The following is a 15,391-nucleotide window of genomic DNA, read 5'->3' on the forward strand; positions in this document are numbered from 1 at the left end:
AGTTTTAATTGACGTTTACAGCAGAATTGTGAGCATGAAACGTTGAGATGTTGTTCTGGTGCTTCGGTCACATTGTTAAATGGCTGCTTCGGTCACATTGTTAAATGGCTGCTTCAATTCCAGTCTGCAACAAGATGTCACTGTTCTTCAAAGTGAAGCCTCAACGCTTCGAATCATTTGTTACAAATAGGAAGAAAGCCTCAATGCTGCACAAGGCTTCATCCGCCCATCCCTACTCAACATGTACAGCTAAAAGCACATTTATGGCAATGAAGAAAAGCATCTACTCATTGTGGTTCATCACAGGCCGAGTGGGAAAATATGTCTCATGCATAAATGCAAAATGGCACACGGTCTTTGTGCAAGTCATCTGGACTCATGTAAATTCACCTCCGGTACAAACTTATAACTCAAACTAAATCTGAAACATGTAGACCAGGATAGACTAATCTTACTGTTCTAAATGTGCATAATACTTTATTAATTAGAGTTGCTTTAATGGCCGTAATTATATTTTCAAGCGCAGAATTGACTGTTGTGATCAGGAAGTCAGCTCTTTGTATCGAGTAAATGAGTGGCCCTTAAAAGGACCTTTAGTTGTTTGATGACGTCAGTCAGAGTTTAACCCCCGAATCCGTAGAGAGTGCGTCCCTGTCTCTTCAGAGCATACACCACATCCATGGCGGTCACCGTCTTCCTCTTGGCGTGCTCGGTGTAGGTGACGGCGTCACGGATCACGTTCTCCAGGAAGACCTTCAGCACTCCGCGGGTCTCCTCGTAGATCAGACCAGAGATACGCTTCACGCCACCGCGGCGAGCCAGACGGCGGATAGCGGGCTTGGTGATTCCCTGGATGTTGTCACGGAGGACTTTACGGTGACGCTTAGCGCCTCCTTTACCGAGTCCTTTTCCTCCTTTGCCTCTTCCGCTCATGTTCACTAGTCAAAACGATTCAACAGAGTGGGATGATGTCTGAGGACGTGATAGAAGACATGAAGGGCTGTTCTTCTTTGTCTCATGAAGGTTGACGATTAAACTCTTTGTTGCTTTAGCGCCACCTGCTGAACAACAACATTAATCAGCAATATGTCTAAGACTTTTTGCTTATGAACAAGCGAGAGTAAAACGTTTGTTAATCAATATTGTGCTCAAAATGTAACCAAAGTACAGTATCGTTGTCTTTTTTAAAAAGTCAATCCATTATTTTAAGTTAGCTTGGATGTTAAAACTTAAAAGCCATTTCCTTTGTTATCTCTGTAATTCTGTAGCAGCAGATGCTGAAATGTGTTTCCATGTTTCCGTCAGGACAAAGCTGCTTCACTGAACTGATGCTTTGACAGGAAATTGTGACAGAAATCAGCCTGTACAGACCGAACTGTATCAAGGGTTTTAATGAAGGCCCCAGAAACACGTGTATATTCCACCAGGGCTCCATTTACATTTTCATATACGTTTTTGTAAACTCCTACGTGGCAGAACCAGTCTAAGTTCAGATGTTAGTTAAGATTCAAGATGTTTTTATTGTCTTATGCACAGATAACAGACTTTTTTTTTGCTCGGTCCTCCTAACACAGAATAACAATGAACTTAAAAAGATTTTAAAAATGTTTTAAAAATAAGGAACTAAATATAAATTATATAACAGTATTGCACCCAAATGTGATAATAGTATTGCTATGATAAATGATGCAATATAATGGTATTGCTCTAATATGATAAAATACAATAGTTTTGCTATAATAAATATATGATATTTTAATAGCATTGCTATGATAAGTATGATGAAATATGATAACGATATCTGTATACACTATGCATTGCTACATCATTTCAATTTGTCGGAAAGTGATGGTATTTCGGTAGGGCACTCTTTGCGATGGTTGAAATCTGGTTTTGAAATCGCCGGCTACAGAAAACACAGCGTCCGGTGTCCAGTCTCTTGTTTAGTGATGACGTCATGCAGCAGGCGCAATGCAGATCTACATTTCACAACCGACAGTTCAACACCAGCCGTGTCGTGTCTTTCAACCACCTGTAAGTCCGAGCACCACCTGTTCACGTAGACACAGACGCTTCAGCCTCTCGTCTTTTTAGACTGTTGCAGGTGGTTATTATTTAGGATCATAATTTCACAATTTATTGCGCAAAAAAAAAAAAAAAAAAGCCAGATTTACTGCAAGGCGTATTGAAATTAATTGAATAATTATGGACTTTCAAGAAACCAGATTTACACTGGTCACTATTAAGTGTTTATAGACTGTTTACGGGCATCAGGAATTGATCTTTAGAAAGAAATGTGTGGCTCTTAAAAGAGCCTTTGAGGTGTCGTCTCCAGCAGGTCTACTTGGAGCTGGTGTACTTGGTCACGGCCTTGGTTCCCTCAGACACGGCGTGCTTCGCCAGCTCCCCGGGCAGCAGCAGACGGACAGCTGTCTGGATCTCCCGGGAAGTGATGGTGGAGCGCTTGTTGTAGTGAGCCAGGCGAGAGGCCTCGCCGGCGATGCGCTCAAAGATGTCGCTCACGAAGCAGTTCATGATGCCCATGGCCTTGGAGGAGATGCCGGTATCGGGGTGGACCTGCTTCATCACCTTGTACACGTAGATGGCGTAGCTCTCCTTCCTGGACTTACGCCTCTTCTTGCCGCCCTTGCTGGCGGTCTTAGAGACGGCTTTCTTGGAGCCCTTCTTGGGCGCTTTCACGGTAGCGTCAGGCATGATCGTTTGATTCTTCAGTCAGTCGGAAGAGATCTCCAACAGCTCAGGACTGTGAGTATATATATAAAAAATGATGCAAATGTCACTGTGCTGCTGCTTGCACAGGATTGGCTGTCTGCTGAGCGAGCCTGAACATGCGCGCAGACGTAACGTTTCTGTGAGCAGAAGTATTATGTGTTTGACTGACTTGTTACTACTGTAAGTGATACGAAGTTGTCAACCTGTATGTTTTATAACTTTGTATCAATCTAGAGGGAAGAGATGGTTTATTAGCTGACAAAAACATTAACTCAGAAAGTTGCAACATATTCTAAATAGATAGATAGATAGATAGATAGATAGATAGATAGATAGATAGATAGATAGATAGATATTTTATTTTCGAAGCTCCCTCAGAAAAAGAGTCGACTCATCCCCTTCTTGTAGACAGCGTTAATGTTGGCCTTCCAGTTCAGGTGGCTGTCGATGGAGACACCCAGGTACTTGTACTCCTCCACCCTGTCCACGTCTACGTCCATTCCCAGGACCCTCAGCGGTCGAGGAGCTGTTGTCTTCCTCCTGAAGTCGACCACCATCTCTCTGGTCTTAGTTAACTTCAGAAGCAGGTGATTCTCACGAGCCCACTCCTCAAAGTCACTCACCACTGACCTGTACTCCTCCTCCCGTCCATCCCTAATACACCCGACCACTGCAGAGTCATCAGAGTAATCCTGCAGATAGCATGACCCTGTGTTGTCCTGGAAGCCTGTGGTGTTCAGGGTGAACAGGAAGGGAGACAGAACAGTTCCCTGTGGGGCTCCAACATCACTGACAACCGTTTCAGACAGCACACGGCCCATTCTCACAAACTAGTCTGCCTTATCAAATAGTGTAATTGTGAGAGATGAAAGGTGTTGTCCTGTATTAACCTGCCTTTATGAATAAGCATGGATGAAGGTAGCCCAGAACAATATATATTAAATACCAACAACTCCTTCAATGGAATTAAGAGTTTTAAGGGTTATTAAAATGTTCAAGATTATTTTGTTTGTTATTTTACAAGACATGGTTGCATGATTAAATGTACATTGTAACAACTTACAACATACAAAACATTCAAATATTTAATTCAAACATATTACAATCCATGATTACCAGCTCCTCAACCTATTAATAGACACATAAACCAGTTGAAAGTTCTTATATTGAGAGACTCTTTCTTATGACCCGACACACAAAGGAGATGAGATCAAGCCCAATTATTTCTGTTCTATTTTTCTTCAGCTTTTGGTATTTTGAGGAGAAAAACAATAAATAAAGAGAGAGAGAGAGAGAGAGAGAGAGAGAGAGAGAGAGAGAGAGAGAGAGAGAGAGAGAGAGAGAGAGAGAGAGAGAGAGAGAGAGAGAGAGAGAGAGAGAGAGAGAGAGAGAGAGAGAGAGAGAGAGAGAGAGAGAGAGAGAGAGAGAGAGAGAGAGATATTGTTCCCTTATATTACGTGTGTAGGTGTGTTTTGTATGATTGTATGACAACACATGTGTTTTTAGTTTCAGGACTTATTTTCGGTACATTTTCTTGTTTAGGCTCTATTAAACGTTCTAATCAAATCTTGATCCTGAACATAACATTAATTAGCAACCTTCTTTGATATTCACTTATTTGATTTATCAAAAATGTTTAAATTAATAATAATGGTGCTGACTTTTTCAAAGATTGGATGCTTTTCCTTGTCCTATAACAGAATATATTACGGGTTTGGAGCATTCAAATGTTAGTGGCCCTTTTCAAAGATTAGTTTATTATTATATAGAGATAAGATATTGAGTAGCAATTGTGAAATATTAAAGCGGTTCAAAATGTGTCCTGTGTTATTTAGACTGGATAGAAAACACCAGTCGTCTTTGGAAGGAGAACCTGCGTTTGCAGGAGGAAGGAGCTCTCCAGAGAGTGAGGTGGCTCTTAAAAGAGCCGTTGTGGGTCGCGAGTGAACCAGCGGTTTAAGCTCGTTCTCCACGTATGCGGCGGGCCAGCTGGATGTCTTTGGGCATGATGGTGACCCTCTTGGCGTGAATGGCGCACAGGTTGGTGTCCTCGAACAGACCGACCAGGTAAGCCTCGCTGGACTCCTGCAGAGCCATAACAGCGGAGCTCTGGAAGCGCAGGTCGGTCTTGAAGTCCTGAGCGATTTCTCTCACGAGACGCTGGAAGGGCAGCTTGCGGATCAGCAGCTCCGTGGACTTCTGGTAGCGACGGATCTCCCTCAGGGCCACGGTACCGGGCCTGTAACGGTGAGGCTTCTTCACGCCGCCGGTGGCCGGGGCGCTCTTACGGGCGGCCTTGGTGGCCAGCTGCTTCCTGGGGGCTTTGCCTCCAGTGGACTTACGAGCGGTCTGCTTGGTTCTTGCCATGACTTCTTCTTCTCTCTCTGATCAGGAGGAACGTGCAGCCGGAGGGGAGTCGCGCTGCTCTTAAACTGTGAAACGGTGACGTAGCTTCAGACCTCCGGCTCCTGATTGGTGAGCGGCTCCTCCTGGAGCTCAGCTCCGCCTCGAACAGCGACCCACCGCCCGAGTCTCGCTGCTCATTGGAGGAAAATCATTTCCAAATGGCCGCCAAAAAAGGCTCGTTCGAGATGAGCCAGGTCTGCGCAGAATTGATCGCCGACGATCGACGCGCAATGTATGTCGGTTAGATTTGTGTCCGACTTGCTCCTGCCTTGCTCTGACGTCATGCACACGTGGTCAACGATACTGTCACGAGAGCAAGGCGGCCGTCGATTTCAGAGCCAGGGCCCCAATCCCAATCTCCACCCTAAACCCTCAAACCCTAAACCCCCAGGGACTCACTGACGTCAGCTGCTAAATGGTTGAGTGTGAGAGTCTGTGAGGGCTTGAGCTGGCGTGAATATTAATGGCACAGCGCTTTACTGCAACATCACGTGACTACATTAAAAATATTGTGTACAATTATGTATTAATTTTATTATTTTTATTCACTGGTTCAAACTTCTTCATGAGATGAGAAGTCATTTCATATTATTTATTCACTCGTTTTTGTCAAAATGTTATCGGGCTAAATGCTCACGTGCCTCTTTGTTTACGTCTCCGTTCTTCCATTGGGGACTGTGTGGTAAACCTCATGTTGCAATGCATTGTGGGTAATTCCCATAGGCAAAGTCAGCATCTAATGTTGACTTACATTCATAAAGGGCTCAAAATATCTGCCACAGAGCACTCAGGCACTCCACAAGAGCAAGCCTGGAGCAAGTCAGACACAAATCTAACCGATATACATTGCACATTAATTTCCATTCACCCCTCTATGTGCTAGCACCCACATTAATGCTACCAAAATACCCAAATGATTCAGTCGCAAAATTGTTAAGTATATTTCATTGATTAAATCTTGCACCTGCAGTCAGAAAAAAGTAGCTATTTAGGCTTAGAGGAGTGGTCTGTGCAACACATGCGCTGTCCCGCCAGGAAGAAAACCAATCCTGTGCGAGCAACAGCACAGAGTCATTTGCATCAAGTGCATACAAACGGATAATTTTGTGGGCTCGAGCCATATCGGCAAATCGTGAACTCAGTTAACGAATCATGCCTGACGCTACCGTGAAAGCGCCCAAGAAGGGCTCCAAGAAAGCCGTCTCTAAGACCGCCAGCAAGGGCGGCAAGAAGAGGCGTAAGTCCAGGAAGGAGAGCTACGCCATCTACGTGTACAAGGTGATGAAGCAGGTCCACCCCGATACCGGCATCTCCTCCAAGGCCATGGGCATCATGAACTGCTTCGTGAGCGACATCTTTGAGCGCATCGCCGGCGAGGCCTCTCGCCTGGCTCACTACAACAAGCGCTCCACCATCACTTCCCGGGAGATCCAGACCGCTGTCCGCCTGCTGCTGCCCGGGGAGCTGGCGAAGCACGCCGTGTCTGAGGGAACCAAGGCCGTGACCAAGTACACCAGCTCCAAGTAGACCTGCTGGAGACGACACCTCAAAGGCTCTTTTAAGAGCCACACATTTCTTTCTAAAGACCAATTCCAATATCCAGTATCATTTAAAACTGCTTTAAAAAATAGTTAAGGAAATTCAAATATAAATGACTACATGTATTTTATATTAAATTATTAATTCTAGTTTTACATGTATGAAGGATGAGAACCACTGTTAAATAAAATAAATCTTCCCTAAAACACGGAAATAATCTGTGCACAACCTGGTCTGTATTTATTAATTTGTGGTCAGACAGAATTGTCTCAATGAAATTTGGTGATTGGCTTTTTTTCACTCCAGACTTTTGAGTTGACTCTAAAAATAGTAACGTCTGTTGAGCCAAAGTCAAGATTACCCTTAATCAGACGTGTTTGCGTTCTTTCTTACTTGAGTTCTTGCTTCAGTGATTACCATGTGAAATACCTCTACATTTGCTTCAGCATTATATACATGTGTTCATAAATATATACAGTTAGTAAAAAGTTAATATAAATTTGTGTCTGCTGTTAATGCCAACATTCAAGGAAGAAAAAGCTCTTAAAGATTGTGTGGGTGGCTCTTAAAAGAGCCTTTTATAGAAGCGTTGGTTGTTCAGCTCACTTCTTCTTGGGTGCTGCTTTCTTGGCTTTGGGCTTAGCGACCTTCTTGGCGGGGCTCTTCTTGGCTGCGGGGGCCTTCCTCACTACCTTCTTGGGGCTCTTGGTGGGCTTCTTGGGGCTCTTGGCTGCCTTCTTGGGGCTCTTGGCCGCTGCGGGTTTCTTGGCCGCTGCTGCGGGTTTCTTGGCCTTCTTCGGTGACTTCTTTGAGGCCGCGGGTTTCTTTGCAGCCGCCGCTTTGGGCTTCTTGGCCGCTGCGGGTTTCTTCGCTGCGGGCTTCTTGGCTTTGGGAGCGGCTTTCTTTACCGGCTTGTCGGCCGTCTGTTTGCACATCTTAAAGGAGCCGGATGCTCCGATCCCTTTGGTCTGGACCAGAGTGCCCCTTTTCACCAGGTTCTTGATGGCGGTCTTGACGCGGCAATTGTTCTTTTCCACATCGTATCCTGCGGCGGCCAGAGCCTTCTTGACGGCGGTAGCGGACACGCCGCTGCGCTCGTTGGACGCGGCCACAGATTTCACGACGAGCTCGGCCAGGCTGGGACCAGCCTTCTTCGGCTTAGACACCTTTTTCTTGGCTGCTTTAGCCGGCACGGCCGCTGGAGCTGGAGCTACTTCTGCCATTATATTCCGTTGATCTTCTGATGCTCAAAAACACGAGTTTGACAGACTGGTGGAGAGCTCCGAGCAGGAGGCGGTACTTGAACACTACATGAGAACCGTGGAGACTCAATCCAGCCCGGGACGCCTCTCAGCAGTCTGAAAGTCGACTCACTTGTGTTTTCTCTTCACTAATAAAAGACTAAAAACTACACGTGTAACAAGTACTGAAGGCTGGCGGTGAAGGGAGCTGATAGAGGAAACGTTTCTCTTCATCATAAAGTCATGCAGAGCTCCAATGAGCTCTGTATTTAGTTTCAGGAGCCTCCAAACCTCACCAACTCACCGTCGTGGAGAGCGCTGATCAGCGGGTTTTCCGACTCATTTCTCTCTTTAAATGATTTTAAATATATCTGATCGCCATCAAAGCCCGTTTTCCAACTGGTCCACATGTTTGTTCAGGGTCTCGGTGTAAAAACAATCGTCTGATGTTGATCAGTTCATAATAAACTGAAGTTATACTGGGAGCAGCAAACACACTGATGATGGCCGAGGCTTACGGTGCAAACGTTCTATCACAGCTGTTTGATGTGAACATGTCCTCAGCTGATGACTACTTTTTTATATGAAAAGTTATTATTTCATTTATACATATGCCAGTGGTGAATATTAGAAGTTACAAACAGCAGTTTTTGACAAAAGAAAATAATTGCGAACAGGTAATGAGCACACAGTAGGACTGACTGCAATATTCATCAGTGGGTAAAGGAGGTTAAAGTAGCAATATATTTAGATCTTATTACTCAGGTGTATGTCATAAATGTCATTATTGTGATGATTGAATGTACAGGGATTAGGAAAAGTTGTGTATTTATGTTTGGTACCAATGCATGTTGGAATCAAGGGAAATTAGTTAAAATATTTTCAAGGGGGAAAAAATGTTAAAATATTGTGCGAAAAAAATCATTTTAAATTACGGACATACAGGACTCAATGGCACTTCATACCCAATGAAGAAACAGACTGAAGAGCAGGGTGAAGATATGAGGGAGTGGAGCATCAAAAGACTGACAAACAAGTACAATTAAAATGAAATGATGTATATTTTGTAATGTAACTGGTTGAATATACAGGATGTAACATCTATAAAGTCATGTTATTTAAATGGAATTTTCATTTTAAGAACTAAAACACTTGTTTGGATTCTACAGAGCAAAGATACATTTCATCAGATTTGATCCAAAATAACTAACACCATTATTATCTTGATTATAATACAAACCACAATGATTCACTTTGGAGCTTTGTACCCGTTGCATCAATACTTCTACCTTGGTTCTTATGTTTTATATCAGTGGGAGGAAAAGAGCAAGTCTTACTCTGCAACTAGCAACTATGAAATGAGATTTTCGATGTGGCTGTATTTATTAAATCAATGTTATGGGACAGTGTTATGCCAGTTGATACAAGTGAAATCAAAGGTAAATACAGATTACTCCAACATAACAGCTTCTGATTTAAACAAGCCAGACTTTAAATGCTACAGGATCATTCTAGTGCATTACATGCTTTATAAACACATCTGGTCCATCTGCCATTGATGACATAATTTTTCAGAAAAGGAAACTGACTAAAAACAGCAGAATGCACTGCAACCGCTACAAAGTCCCACCCTGGCTGCCCAATCACTACATTGACCAGGTTAACAAAGTAGAATAAATGAATACACTTTAAGCTCAGACATATACATCTAACTGGTGTTGTATACATGCAGCATAACTCATGTTAAGTAATAATAATAATGCATTGCATTTTTAACACACTAAACAAGGAATCTGCGCCAATATATAGTGAAACAAATAAAACTTAGTTAAAGTCTCCACCCCCTCAAATATGCACAGCCCCCAACTCAGTCATTGTTTTGTTTACACAATCTTCACTATCTACTGGCTATGTTAGCCCTCTGCACAAAGCCCCTACGGGCTACTGGCTATGTTAGCCCTCTGCACAAAGCCCCTACGGGCTACTGGCTATGTTAGCCCTCTGCACAAAGCCCCTACGGGCTACTGGCTATGTTAGCCCTCGGCACAACACGTCTCCCTCCCTCCACTCTAGCCTGGACTTCTTCTCACTCAACTTGTTTTTAATTTTTTTTGGACAATCCTTTTTAATACTGTGTGTATGTATATATTATGTTGTGTGATGTCATGAGCTATTTGGGCCCTGAGTTTCCCTTCGGGGATCAATAAAGTAATTATCTATCTATCTAAAGCAAACCATAATGAAAAATGAATAGCTGACAATGATTTAAAACAAAATAAAAATGCCTTCCTTAATAATTTTAGGCCATTCTTAAAATAGTTCAGTGGCTGAGTTTCCCTTAGGTGGTCAGGGAGACCGTTCCTTGGGCCCACACAGCGCTGCAGAGCAAAACCCCCGGTCGCCCATGGTGTGGAGCTTGGTGATTGCGTGCGGCCTGTAGATCTGAGGGTGCGGGTGGAGGTTTTGGGAGCAATGAGTTTTTGTAGGTAGGGAAGTGCATGTCGATTCATAGGTGAGTAGTAGGACTTTGTCGTCAAGCTGGAATTACACAGGGAGCTATTGTGAGTGTAGAATGAGAGTTCTGTGCTCACATTTCCAAACTCATCAGCATCCTGGCTGCATTTTTTTGGATGTATTGCAAATTCTGGATATTTTTGCCAGTGCAGAGTGAATTACAGTAGTCCAGACTAGATTGGACAAGTCGGGAGTGTGAAGATGTTTTTGAGATGGAGGTTTTTTTAACAGGTGATCTATATGGTCATTAAGGGTCAAACCTACCACCTTGATTCGTGACTGGAGGAGAGGGGTGTGACCTGACCAAAGGTGAGATGATTCTCAGCAGATGACTGAAGTGTCAACAAGGAGGGCTTTAGGTTAGCCAACTCAAGAAAGTTGTTGCACAAGCACACATCTCATTTGTGGCCCATGTTTCTTTTTTGATCATAATTATATATTCAAAGCTGAGCCATGTTGTGATCGAGAAATCGCCTCTTTGTATTGAGTAAATGAGTGGCCCTTAAAAGGACCTTTGGTTGTTTGATGACGTCAGTCAGAGTTTAACCCCCGAATCCGTAGAGAGTGCGTCCCTGTCTCTTCAGAGCATACACCACATCCATGGCGGTCACCGTCTTCCTCTTGGCGTGCTCGGTGTAGGTGACGGCGTCACGGATCACGTTCTCCAGGAAGACCTTCAGCACTCCGCGGGTCTCCTCGTAGATCAGACCAGAGATACGCTTCACGCCACCGCGGCGAGCCAGACGGCGGATAGCGGGCTTGGTGATTCCCTGGATGTTGTCACGGAGGACTTTACGGTGACGCTTAGCGCCTCCTTTACCGAGTCCTTTTCCTCCTTTGCCTCTTCCGCTCATGTTCACTAGTCAAAATGATTCAACAGAGTGGGAGTGAGGAGGAGTTCGCGCATATTTAAATGATGTCTGAGGACGTGATAGAAGACATGAGGGGCTGTTCTTCTTTGTCTCATGAAGGTTGATGATTTTGTTGCGTTCGCTGCCACCTGTTGAACAACAGCATGAATCAGGGGTTTTGCTTCAGGAAGAGAAGTAGCCAACTTAATAAGGCACATTATACATAACAATCATCACGTGACTGTAATTTTCAGAATTTCAACACATCCTATGTCCTTGACCCTTTTTAAAACTAAAATATACATATATTAATTCCCTTGCTAACGACTAAAGATTTATATTTGTGTATAATCGTATGTCTTTTATTATTATTAGAAGGGACATATCAAGTTGATTTTAAGGTTTGTTTTGAAAACAGGGCATATGTCTTTCATTACACTACACACAATCTACACATTCACACACAGTAGCAGGGCACCTCAGATTTATTCAGAATGAATCACTCAAAACTATACAATCATTTATAATTAAAATAATAATAATGTCCTCACTGTATTGTTCACACAGGTTCACATGATCGGAGTCTAATGCTATGTAATGCGTTTTAATAGACACAGCTAATTTATTTGTGGAGACAAACATTTATTTGTATTGCCTATGCATGTTTTTGCAAACAAACACTCACCTGTGGGCTTTTTTTTTAGCGCTTGCAACCAGTCATCATTCAAGTGTTTGACCATGGCACCTGTTTCGATCAGTTGGTTCATGGGTCGCATTTTCAAGTGTTTTCAAAAGACAAAAAAAGTGACTTTAACTCAGATTATTGTCATATATATATATATATATATATATATATATATATATATATATATATATATATATATATATATATAGAGAGAGAGAGAGAGAGAGAGAGAGAGAGAGAGAGAGAGAGAGAGAGAGAGAGAGAGAGAGAGAGAGAGAGAGAGTGCATGGTGTTGCATAAAAGTGCATGTCTGTTCTTCAAGTTCTTCAAGTGAACAGGACAAGTATCATCTGCTTGCTATTTGGACACTTCCAGGGCTTTTGACTACACCTCTGGAATATCTGACAATTACCTCCTCTATTCCCCTGCATGCATTTTTTGCACGATGTTTCATATTTTTTCTGCACATTATTTCATGTTATATTTTATATTATATATTTTTCTTATCTTCGTACGAATTGCATTCCTTGAGCAAGGCACCACAATCTCTAACTGCTCAATGATCCTAATACTATTATGCGTTAAATGCAGAGGCTACAATTTTCAATCAAAGTTGATCAACATTGACATAAAGAAAACTTTGGTACTATCTTGAGCAAAGGGTGTTTGGAAACACAAAAACAAACTGAATTTGCACAGGTCGGCGGTGAGTTCTAATGAATGCCGTAACTGAAAGAAAATGTTTTGTTTGTGACTTGTTTGAGCTGTATGCTTTATCTTACTATTGTTTCATGTGTTTTCTACCTTAATCATTAAAACAAGGGCTCGTCCGGGATTTGAACCCGGGACCTCTCGCACCCTAAGCGAGAATCATACCCCTAGACCAACGAGCCTGATTTTATGTACAAAACAGGGGATACAACTCTCGTCTCTATTTTTTCCAGACCTGTATTTAAAATCAGCTCTGGTGATGTGGCATCTTGAAGACTCACATCTTATCTGGTCAAAGAGCACCCTCTGCTGCTCAACATGTCATATACTCTGAGCTCTTTACAGCATTTTCCAATAGAACTGTGTCTCATTGTGGCCTCAAGTTGAAAACTAACCCATTTGGGAGTGTGATATGAGGTTTTACTTTTTATTTTTTATTTTTAATTTATCAGTCAGAATGCATTTGCTTAGTTAATTTTGATTTGCCCCTTATTTTCATTCGAGCAGAAGATAACTCTAAACATGCTGTGTACTTTGCACATAAATTACAGCCTTTTTTTTTACAGTCAAATAGAATGCCTTCCATTTCTATATTGTGTAAGAGCTCCGGTATTGTTTTATATAATGTTGGAATGAGGGAGAAACCGAGTGGCTTTAGTTTGGTGTTTGCGGAATTAAGTATGAAAGAGGATGTTACAAATCGTGTTAGTTGTCAGTGTGAGTCATGTGCAAACTTACTGTATTTACTATCTTGTGACTTTGATTAACAACTGTGAACTCCAAGCTTTCAGCATGTTGTGTTTTGTGTGCACAGACTGGAATGTACATCCTTTGACTCCTGGTTAAAAGCAGATACTGTAGTCTGATGTGCGTATTTGGTGTGCTGGAGACCAGATGCATCTGACTGTCCAATACAGACTGGCCGTCAGTGTTAACACAGACCTGTTAAAGCAAACATTTCAAAGACAAATCTAACCATAAAAAATCTGAAAAAAACGTTTTTGGACACATATGCCAGAAAGCTGTGTCAAGTTATTAGAATAATTAAGATGAGAAAAGAAACAAAATAAACAAGCACTTTATAATCCCCTTGGGGAAATTCTTCTCTGCATTCAACTCATCCTTGGTTTAAAGAGCAGTGGATTGCCCTGTGAGGCTCTCGGGGAGCAACCAGGGGTTAGGTGGGACACTTTGACATGTTAACTATGGGGGCACTGGGGATCGAACCGGCTACCTTGCAGTTGCGTGGACGACCACGCATCCCTCTGAGCTTCAGCCACTCATCAATAGTCACATTATATCGATTCTCTTATCTAAAATCAGCAACAACAACTTGTCAGTCCAATCCTGATGTCATAGTTGAGCTCGCATTCGTCTGATTTATTTCTATTTCATGTACCATCACAAACCCTTCATGTCAAATGTATCTGTGTACAGGGAAACAGATGTGTTTCTTTTATATATTTATTTTGTTCAACTGCAGCAGAAAGCTATTTCTATGTAAAAAATTTAAAAAAATCACCCCGTTTATTAAACTAATCACAGAGTGAAACCGCAGCAGAGAAGAGTGTCCTATCATGTCTCTAAAATATCTGGTCAGAAGTCAACACGGAAATTGTGACTTTAGAGCAAAAGACCAAAAGTCTGTCTTTCAAAGTAGATTTTTAAAATCACCTCCATACTAACCCCAAAGAAGATGACATTTACATCAGGAGAGAAAATGGGACTATTAACCATTTAGTAACCACGCCCAGGTGTGAAACACATTCATATTGATACTGTCTCCCTTTAAATTGAAGTGATGCTTAAAGTAATATTTTACCCATAAACAGTGTTTTATATCACAGTGAACAAAAAAATCAAAAACAGAGAAAATTATTGATGAATTAACAATATCTGCTTACAATCTGTCGCTTTTGTGAAGTATAATCAAAGTCTTATTTATCGAGTCGTATGCTCACTATTTCACAAACGCATGCATCTTTGGTAAAATCATCCTATTTAAAAACAATTTAGTACAAGGCGAGCATGAGACTGTTTAGGTAGAAAATATCTTTTTTTTTTTATTTCTACCTAAAAAAAAGAACTAAAATATCAAGCGCACATTAATCCTCTCTGAATAGTGAATAAAATATTTTTTCATCATCATTCATGTGAGGGCCTTCATGCTGTGGAAACAGCGAGGCAGATGCTGGGTGTCAAGTTGGAGGTTTTTTGTTGTTGGATTTGAACTCAACAAGAGATGCACTATTGTTTGAGTAAACTATTCTATTGCGCTGATGAGCGTGAAAAAAAAATCTCTAAGTACTGTTCATACATAAAAAAAGTTTTTTTTTAATTAGTCTGAAAACTGAAACAGTAAATCACTTACTCTTTCATTGACATACTATTTGATAAGTTTATTTATAACCTGGACAACCCAGAGAAAAAGGATCATCTAAATTCTCCGAGGGGGAGACAGCCTTCACCTTATCGGCAGCTTGCCCATGATAGCTGAAGTCCATGTGGTCTATCGGGTGGAACGTCACAAAATGATGTTGGGGGGCTCGCCAAGGTGTTAACCTCTCTGCACCTAACCCTTTCTTTTTGACACAAAAGGTTTGTGTGATGTTGGAGGAGCAAATGCTGAAGTACCCTCTGGGCTCTGTGTCCTCTGGAGTAGTGTGTAGTGGATTGCAGGTCAATCAGTAAATCCCTTAGAGCATCATGAT

The 15,391-nt window shown here is 42.1% G+C and overlaps 6 protein-coding genes and 1 non-coding gene across 7 annotated transcripts; 1 reads left to right on the top strand and 6 right to left on the bottom strand.

Moving 5' to 3' along the window:
• Nucleotides 1-158: 158 nt before the first annotated feature.
• LOC137804413 (histone H4) lies at nucleotides 159-942 on the bottom strand. The gene has a single exon (XM_068603621.1). It carries the CDS (start codon nucleotides 931-933, stop codon nucleotides 622-624), a length of 312 nt encoding a protein of 103 aa, XP_068459722.1. The 5' UTR covers nucleotides 934-942; the 3' UTR covers nucleotides 159-621.
• Nucleotides 943-2,168: 1,226 nt separating this feature from the next.
• Nucleotides 2,169-2,726, bottom strand: LOC137804086 (histone H2B-like). The gene has a single exon (XM_068603059.1). The coding sequence runs from the start codon at nucleotides 2,713-2,715 to the stop codon at nucleotides 2,341-2,343; it is 375 nt and encodes a 124-aa protein (XP_068459160.1). The 5' UTR covers nucleotides 2,716-2,726; the 3' UTR covers nucleotides 2,169-2,340.
• A 1,673-nt stretch (nucleotides 2,727-4,399) lies between these two features.
• LOC137804194 (histone H3) lies at nucleotides 4,400-5,107 on the bottom strand. The gene has a single exon (XM_068603279.1). It carries the CDS (start codon nucleotides 5,098-5,100, stop codon nucleotides 4,690-4,692), a length of 411 nt encoding a protein of 136 aa, XP_068459380.1. The 5' UTR covers nucleotides 5,101-5,107; the 3' UTR covers nucleotides 4,400-4,689.
• A 1,184-nt stretch (nucleotides 5,108-6,291) lies between these two features.
• Nucleotides 6,292-6,750, top strand: LOC137804004 (histone H2B-like). The gene has a single exon (XM_068602924.1). The coding sequence runs from the start codon at nucleotides 6,292-6,294 to the stop codon at nucleotides 6,664-6,666; it is 375 nt and encodes a 124-aa protein (XP_068459025.1). The 3' UTR covers nucleotides 6,667-6,750.
• Nucleotides 6,751-7,091: 341 nt separating this feature from the next.
• Nucleotides 7,092-7,936, bottom strand: LOC137803935 (histone H1-like). Its single transcript, XM_068602799.1, has one exon. The coding sequence runs from the start codon at nucleotides 7,899-7,901 to the stop codon at nucleotides 7,281-7,283; it is 621 nt and encodes a 206-aa protein (XP_068458900.1). The 5' UTR covers nucleotides 7,902-7,936; the 3' UTR covers nucleotides 7,092-7,280.
• A 2,964-nt stretch (nucleotides 7,937-10,900) lies between these two features.
• Nucleotides 10,901-11,297, bottom strand: LOC137804438 (histone H4). The gene has a single exon (XM_068603663.1). It carries the CDS (start codon nucleotides 11,285-11,287, stop codon nucleotides 10,976-10,978), a length of 312 nt encoding a protein of 103 aa, XP_068459764.1. The 5' UTR covers nucleotides 11,288-11,297; the 3' UTR covers nucleotides 10,901-10,975.
• Nucleotides 11,298-12,790: 1,493 nt separating this feature from the next.
• trnap-agg (transfer RNA proline (anticodon AGG)) lies at nucleotides 12,791-12,862 on the bottom strand. Its single transcript has one exon. It is a non-coding gene; the product is annotated as a tRNA-Pro (tRNA).
• Nucleotides 12,863-15,391: the final 2,529 nt, after the last annotated feature.

The sequence above is a fragment of the Clinocottus analis genome, unplaced genomic scaffold (genome assembly GCF_023055335.1).
Source record: "Clinocottus analis isolate CAN_PGR_092001 unplaced genomic scaffold, fCliAna1.0.p SCAF_6, whole genome shotgun sequence".
Classification (NCBI taxonomy): domain Eukaryota; kingdom Metazoa; phylum Chordata; class Actinopteri; order Perciformes; family Cottidae; genus Clinocottus; species Clinocottus analis.

Bases quoted from the DNA above. Each gene is read 5' to 3' on its own strand.
- LOC137804413 (XM_068603621.1), bottom strand. From the start codon at position 933: ATGAGCGGAAGAGGCAAAGGAGGAAAAGGACTCGGTAAAGGAGGCGCT.
- LOC137804194 (XM_068603279.1), bottom strand. From the start codon at position 5,100: ATGGCAAGAACCAAGCAGACCGCTCGTAAGTCCACTGGAGGCAAAGCC.
- LOC137804004 (XM_068602924.1), top strand. From the start codon at position 6,292: ATGCCTGACGCTACCGTGAAAGCGCCCAAGAAGGGCTCCAAGAAAGCC.
- LOC137804438 (XM_068603663.1), bottom strand. From the start codon at position 11,287: ATGAGCGGAAGAGGCAAAGGAGGAAAAGGACTCGGTAAAGGAGGCGCT.
- LOC137803935 (XM_068602799.1), bottom strand. From the start codon at position 7,901: ATGGCAGAAGTAGCTCCAGCTCCAGCGGCCGTGCCGGCTAAAGCAGCC.
- LOC137804086 (XM_068603059.1), bottom strand. From the start codon at position 2,715: ATGCCTGACGCTACCGTGAAAGCGCCCAAGAAGGGCTCCAAGAAAGCC.